The 6,979-nt window shown below is 42.4% G+C and overlaps 1 protein-coding gene across 1 annotated transcript; it reads right to left on the bottom strand.

Annotated features, from left to right (window-relative positions):
* Window positions 1-1,473: 1,473 nt before the first annotated feature.
* On the bottom strand, window positions 1,474-2,755 carry LOC147428929 (uncharacterized). The gene is made up of 3 exons (XM_086495207.1): window positions 2,598-2,755; window positions 1,909-2,065; window positions 1,474-1,759 (listed from the first exon to the last, which is right to left on the bottom strand). The coding sequence occupies exons 1-3, from the start codon at window positions 2,598-2,600 to the stop codon at window positions 1,713-1,715; spliced, it is 207 nt and encodes a 68-aa protein (XP_086351333.1). The 5' UTR covers window positions 2,601-2,755; the 3' UTR covers window positions 1,474-1,712.
* Window positions 2,756-6,979: the final 4,224 nt, after the last annotated feature.

Genomic DNA, 6,979 nt, shown 5'->3' with positions numbered 1-6,979 from the left:
GACAGGGCCACTGAGCTTGGCAGATCCAGATGCCCACGATTGTGAGGGTCATCGAGACATCGGTGGAAGCCATGTCGTGCCAGAATTGTCCGGACCCTTTGATGCAGGAGACGCCTAGTCGGAGTACTCACTAAGGAGGACATTGATGAGTTTCGCCAAAGACCGATGTTGATATCATAGGATAGGATCTTAATTCCAACATCTCAGCCTTTCCCTTTCATTTCATTTCGCTCCATTTCACTTTAGCTTAGTTCAGTTTCAGTGTTTCAATTTTCAGTTTTCAATCTTTTACACAGACATTGTATCAGATTCACCATTTGTAGACTCTTTTGTCTCATAGGTCACTTTGGCCTTTTGAAGACGTCAATATATCATTTCATTTCTCTCTCTCTCTCTCTCTCTCTCTCTCTCTCTCTCTCTCTCTCTCTCTCTCAATCTCTCTCGTTCAATCTCCTTGGTCTCTACACTTCTGTATCGTCAACTTTGCCACAATTCTACCTTTTGGAGAGGCAAATTCAACCTTAATCTAGTGTATTGATCTCATTCATACTTCGCCGAACCAGCTTGGTTGTATAAGAAAGTATGGTTCCTAGCCTCCAAATATTTCATAACAATCTACATGAGATTAATGTTTTTTGGTTTTAGTCAAAAAATGTACAAGCCAGACACTATATTTCATGATAGGCACTACATTACCCCAATCGCCTTTCGGAAATGGCATAGAACATAGGCCACTGACAAGTTTCTAAAAACATTAACTTTTATGAAAAATCTTTGAGGCCCTCCCCTTTATTGTGTCTCCTCTAAGACATGCCCTTCTCATCTATGCATGTATGTGCTCTCTCTCTCTCTCTCTCTCTCTCTCTCTCTCTCTCTCTCTCTCCCCCCCACCCTAGGGCATTTTGAAATGTAAGTGGATATAAGTTGCTGAAAGAACTGTTTGCGACTATTGTCAAAATTCCAAACTAATGCACCACATTGCTGGCTTGATTATGTTAGTTGGTATGAAAAGCATCCATCAATGCACAAAAGAATTTGTGCTTGATTGTAGTGAGCTCTATCCATTGACAAGTCTTGCTTGGTTATTGGTTTGCTTGAGCAATCTCCCTTGGCGTTGGGATTCTCTACTAGAACCTACCCATAGGCCTCTTAGCTAGATTGCATGAAAGAGTCTAGATTGCAGCATATTGCACCCTGGAGTATGTCCATTTCTTCCTTCAATGTCTCTCTCTCCTTATTCCATTCCCCTCTAATCTTCATGCACTCTTTGAATCAAGGTTGCTTTCTCCGTCAACCACCCCTCTTATCTCCTTCCTCCATTCTTTCAACTCCGCCCACACTTTTCAAGCCAGATCAAATCTAAAACACAAAATAAATAGAATTTCAAATGACTTGACCTCTGCTACTCATCGCAAAGAAGACACGTTAAGAACGCTATGGTTCAACACCTACAACATGTAGCGAAGCATGTGATTGCAAAAAAAATAAAATGCTAGATGATTCATAATGTTTAACCAATTGCTGCCATTACAAATTTATAAAAGACAAGCGCTTGATTCACAAATCCATGTGAAGTGAAGCAAAAGAATGCTACAGCTATTTCTCTGTCTTCATCTATCTAAAATCCTAACAAGGGTAACCAACACATTTCGCAGGTTCATCCCATGCTTTCTTTTCTGAAACCCTGTTAACTTGTAAGAATTTCAATAAGCTTATGCCATCCCACCACTAGACGCGGTCCGTATAATTTGTAGAAGAGCTGCAGCATTCAAAGGAAAAAGTAGTCAAAATAACCTCTCTCTCTCTCTCTCTCTCTCTCTCTCTCTCTCTCTCTCTCTCTCTCTCACACACACACACACACACACACACACACACACACGGCGAACGTGCATGATAAAAGCGTCATACCTGAGCCAATAACAATAAAGACAAAGAGGCCCAGGACAGCAGGCCCTACTGGATAGTTACTGCCCTTCTTGACGCTCGTCTCTGGAACTGCCCCTCTCCTGTGAATATTCTTCTGGAACTTGGCACTCTTTTGATCAGCAAGTCGCTTGGAGGTGGTCTAGACACGCAAAGAAAAAGTAGCAAAGAAATTCAGTGTACTTAATGAATGCAGGAAAAGCAAGATTCAACAATAAGGTAAGTGCAAGTTTTGATTGATGGTAGTCATGAGACATCCCGAGTAACATCCGTGCCCACTAGTGCGTGTAGAACTCTCTCTCTCTCTCTCTCTCTCTCTCTCTCTCTCTCTCTATGTTGTAGATTGGCTATCCCCTGGCGGCATCTATGTTTTCTTTGCATAGCTGTTCAGCAAAGTATCCTCTGCCAGTGCCCAATCATCTCAAGTCAAAACACGATCGCACGGTTTTAGAGAGACATCCGAATGCAAGATCTCCCACCTGCAAATGTTTTAGACCATCCGCATAGTTGTCTGTCTGTTTGTTGCATTCGAGGTTTTAGAGAGACATCCGAATGCAAGATCTCCCCCTCAAATGCAACAAACAGACAACAATGCTGATGGTCTAAACATCACAGATCGCCAAAGTGGGGCGCGAGCGAGACTTCACGAAACCAGCAAGCGAAGGAAAGCGTACCATTGTAAGGGGAGGGGAGGGCTGATGCAGAGCAACCAAAGCTTCGCGTGCTAGGCTCGATTTGTTGAAGCGAACGCGCAGGATTGTATGCAGAAGTCGAACCTACCCTCTTCTGTTAAGAAATGAAGGAAAAGCGTTTGCCGACTCGGTCATAATAATAATTTTGCTTCACATGTTGCCCGCCGCCCATTATAGTTGACCATACATTACTTGGTAGTGCTTCAAGAGTGGTCACTTAGAGCCGAGTCGCACCAGTACCAACAGGGGCAGTGGGAGGAAGGAAACCAACAGACTAAGTTGGTACTAGGTAGTGCTTCAAGAGTGGATTTGTGGATTCACTTAAATACCTCTAGAGTCTACATTAATTAGAGGTCCATCCTTGAACACGTTCACATGAAGACCATTCCTGTCAGGAAACCTAATCAAACATGGTAAAGGTTCACGATAGCTTACTAGAAGGGGAGAGGTTAAAGAGAGACGCAAAGGCACAATTATGTACTCTTGAATTGGTTACATCTCAATCTAAATCTATAATATATATAATGTAGCTTAAAATTTTCAAGAGAGTAGAGGGCCTCCATGTCACTCATTGGCCCACTTCAAAGAAGACCTTACAAAACATCTAATCTAAAATGCTAAAGTGAAGGGTGCGAAACTTCAAAAATAAAAGGCCTTTTGACAATGAAAATTCAAAAGGCTTACTTTTTTTTTTTTTGCCAAAACACTTTCTACCTTGCATAGAGTAAATGTACTAGTTTAAATGCGCAAGACAGAAAAAAGGTAAATTTTGGGGGGATTTTGCTCTTCGATGCAAACTCGACTGCTGAGGATATATTTGGATTTTCTTTTCAAGGGACTTCTTTCAAGACCAATATTGTATCAAATTTGACCAGAGTGCATTTGCTTGTGTGTAACAGAAATGGACTATGAACATTGAGAATAGCGGAATTAAGAGAACAATGGTGAGCAGTCTTATGGGAATACTTTGAGAAAATAGAGGGTGAACTTCATTAGAGGTAGCAACATAACCATTATACTTAATTAACTTGGCATGAACAATATTTTGCAAGAGAGAGAATTGAATAACTTGAGAACAGTTGAGGACCGGATTTGGATTTATGTGGAGCTGGTCCCCCCTCCAAAAGGCTTTTGAGGAAAAAGAAGTAACTTACGAGAAAGAAGTAATCTCCTCACTTGTATTACTCTTGTACCTTAGCATAGCATAGTAGCATAGTAATGGAGATGAAGAAGATGGCAAGCTTGCACTTTGGAGCATGGCTCTTGGTTGGATTTGCATTCCATATCCAAGAGTTGTTGCTGTAGGCTCTCAACTTCTCAAGCTTGGAGAAGGAGATGGAGTTCTTGCTCAACACACCATGAAAAATGGGTGTGTGTGTGTGTGTGTGTGTGAGAGAGAGAGAGAGAGAGAGAGAGAGAGAGAGAGAGAAGTATATGGTCAAGCTACCCCCCTCCTTGCTGGATCAACCCCTCTTCCTATCTCAAGCTTGAAGTTGATTGGACCTTTTCTAGACTAGCCAATCACATGCATTAGACATATCAAGCAACCATGGTAACATTTGGACAAGTGTCCTTTCCCCTTTTTGAGAGAGAGGACTTGGAAAATGCTTAAACAATTAACTAAATAAACTAAATACTCATTGGACCCCTTTAGAGGTCAACCAATAGGCTTTAGGCACTACCCTTCGCGGAGCAGAGACGCATTTCTATTCGCCTACCATGAAGACGGACATACAAGACTATGTGTCAAATGTTGAGATGTCGAGCTCTACACCTTGAGCTGGCATCCACTACGGGTCTTGGCCGCTTACGGCATTTACTCACTGGTGCGTTAGGTGACCGACACGGAGGATCTCTGCCAATGATTCTACAGCTGGACTACACTTATAGTGCCAGCCTAGTACGCTTCTAGCGAGTTCACACTTAGTGACCGCATGTACATATGTGCTACTTTTCAGTTTTAGCACTTAGTCATTTTGTACTCTCTTTTCTGTGAAAAGAAGAAGAATCTTTCCATCTTTGTGTGCTTTGTGCTTGTCTTGTGTAGCTCTCTTGCATCCTCATTCTTTACATGGTATCAGAGCCTGGTGCAGGCAAGAGAGGCTAAGAGAGCAAGAGCATCACAATCCCTTCGTTCGCAATCCACGACCAGATGCCAGTTTCTGAACAGGTCTCCAAAGTGCAATACACGGAGATTTACTGTACAAGTTTCTGAACAGGTCTCCAAAGTGCAGTACACAGAGATTTACTGTACAAGTACAGTGGTTGTATGTACGCTTGATTGTGGACACTCGTTGAGTGTAGAAAGCGTTACAGGTACCACGATAACAGGTTCAACAGATTTGTAAGTTTTTGCAAATTGCAGCTATTTTGTCTTAGTGCTTCAAGATGTCTGACGGTTTCAGTCAGATTGTTACTGAGAAGCTTGAGAAAAATAACTACCCTGCATGGAAGTTTAGAATAACAAATTTCCTAAAAGGAAAAGGTTATTGGGACTATGTAGAAGGAGACAATGAAAAGGAACCAGAGATTCCCGAGGCAAATGCTATAGCAGAACAAAGGAAAGCTTTGAGGGACTGGCAACAAGGCCAGAGCAAAGTGATGTATTGGCTTTCTATGAGCATCACAAATGGCATGATGGGCTATCTATAGGATGCTGAAACCCCCGCCATTGCATGGAAAAACTTAGGCAGAGTGTTCGAGGTGAACACCAAGGCCGGGAAGCTTCAACTAAAGTCGGAGCTAAATCAGGTTAAGAGGAACAACCTCTCAATCAATGATTATGCCTTGAAGATCAAGAGTATCATTGAGGCTCTTGGATCTATTAAAGTCTCAGTGGAAGAAGATGACATTGTTCGTGCATGCTTGGATGGCTTAGGAGATGAGTATGTACATTTCAGGTCTTCCATGAATACAAGAGACGACATCCCCGTGTTCCAAGATTTGATTTCTATGCTTATTCTTGAGGAGAAGAACCTTGACACATCTTCTTCTCATGGCAGAAATAATTCTGAACAGGCCTTCTATTCTAACTCCAACAGAGGTAGAGGTAGAGGTCGTGGTCGAGGCCCAAGGGGTTGCAGGGGCCAATTTCAAGAAGTTCAATCAAATAAAAAAAATACAGGTAGCAGGGGAAACCAGTCTCAAGTTAGGGGGAGTCAAAGAGGTCGTGGTGCAGGATCAAGCACGCAGCAACATACTGCAGATAACAGAGAATGTTGGACTTGTGGTGAAAGAGGTCACATGTCACGTGACTGTCCAAAGGGAAAAGCAAGTGGAAAGAGAGAATAGGGCAACTATGCATCTACTAGCAGAGATGCAGATGACAACAAAAATGAGCGCATGTTTGTTATGCAGCATGTAATGAATACAATGACTGCAGAGAATTCCACCCAAGATGATGTTTGGTATGTGGATTTAGGTGCCTCTAATCACATGACGTCTTGTGGAGAGTGGTTTAGAGATATGCGCAAACCAGATGTGTCAGGCTATGTGCAGATAGGAGATGACACAGCTCACCCCATTGCTCATGTCGGGGACATACCTCTAAATACGAAGAGTGGGAAATCAAAGTATTTAGCAGATGTACTTCATGTCCCAAACATTACAAAGAATCTTGTTTCTATTGGACAAATGGTTGAGCAGGGTTTGCAGGTTCGTTTCAATCCAAATGGCTGTTATGTAGAAGATTTCCAGAATGGCTGTAAGCTGATCATAGAGGGCAAAATGTGTGGGCAGAATGTTTACGCTGAATGTAGACATGCCTGAGGTAAAAGCTGCAATATTTGCATAGGGCACAGGTGTTGTGGCTGGTGTTGACATTTGGCACAAACGCATTCGCCATGTCAATGAGCAGAGATTGCGCAGCATGCAATCAAAACAGATTGTAAAAGGTTTGCCCAAATTCAAGGTGGATGGAATGCATAAAGTGTGTGCAGCATGCCAGTTTGGAAAACAGTCAAAGGGCTCATTTCCACATGAGCGCAATGTATGTAAAAAGCCACTTGAGGTGGTGTACACAGATGTTTGGGGTCCAACTGATACTGCAAGTATACATGGTTGCAGGTATTATGTCTCTTTGATTGATGACCATACAAGGAAAGTATGGGTCTACTTCATGCGTAACAAAAGTGAAGTGTTTGGTCACTTTCAGGACTTCAAAGTCGTGATTGAGAAGGAGACAGATATGCAAATCAAGACATTGAGGTCAGATGGAGGGGGAGAGTACTTCTCCAATGATTTTTCAGATTTTCTGCGAATGCATGGTATACGTAGGCAGTTTACATGCAAATATACTCCACAACAGAATGGGGTCGCAGAAAGGAAAAACAGGCACATTGTAGAGGTTGCACATGAATTGATGA

The sequence above is a fragment of the Adiantum capillus-veneris genome, chromosome 22 (assembly GCF_014529385.1).
Source record: "Adiantum capillus-veneris isolate H3 chromosome 22, ASM1452938v2, whole genome shotgun sequence".
Taxonomy (NCBI): Eukaryota; Viridiplantae; Streptophyta; class Polypodiopsida; order Polypodiales; family Pteridaceae; genus Adiantum; species Adiantum capillus-veneris.
The sequence above is the reverse complement of the archived record's forward strand: the minus strand, read 5'-3'. Positions and strand labels throughout refer to the sequence as shown.

Coding starts and splice junctions, on each gene's coding strand:
- LOC147428929 (XM_086495207.1), bottom strand. Junction 1,760..1,908: donor CTTTATTGTTATTGGCTCAG/GTATGACGCTTT, acceptor TGAATGCTGCAG/CTCTTCTACAAATTATACGG.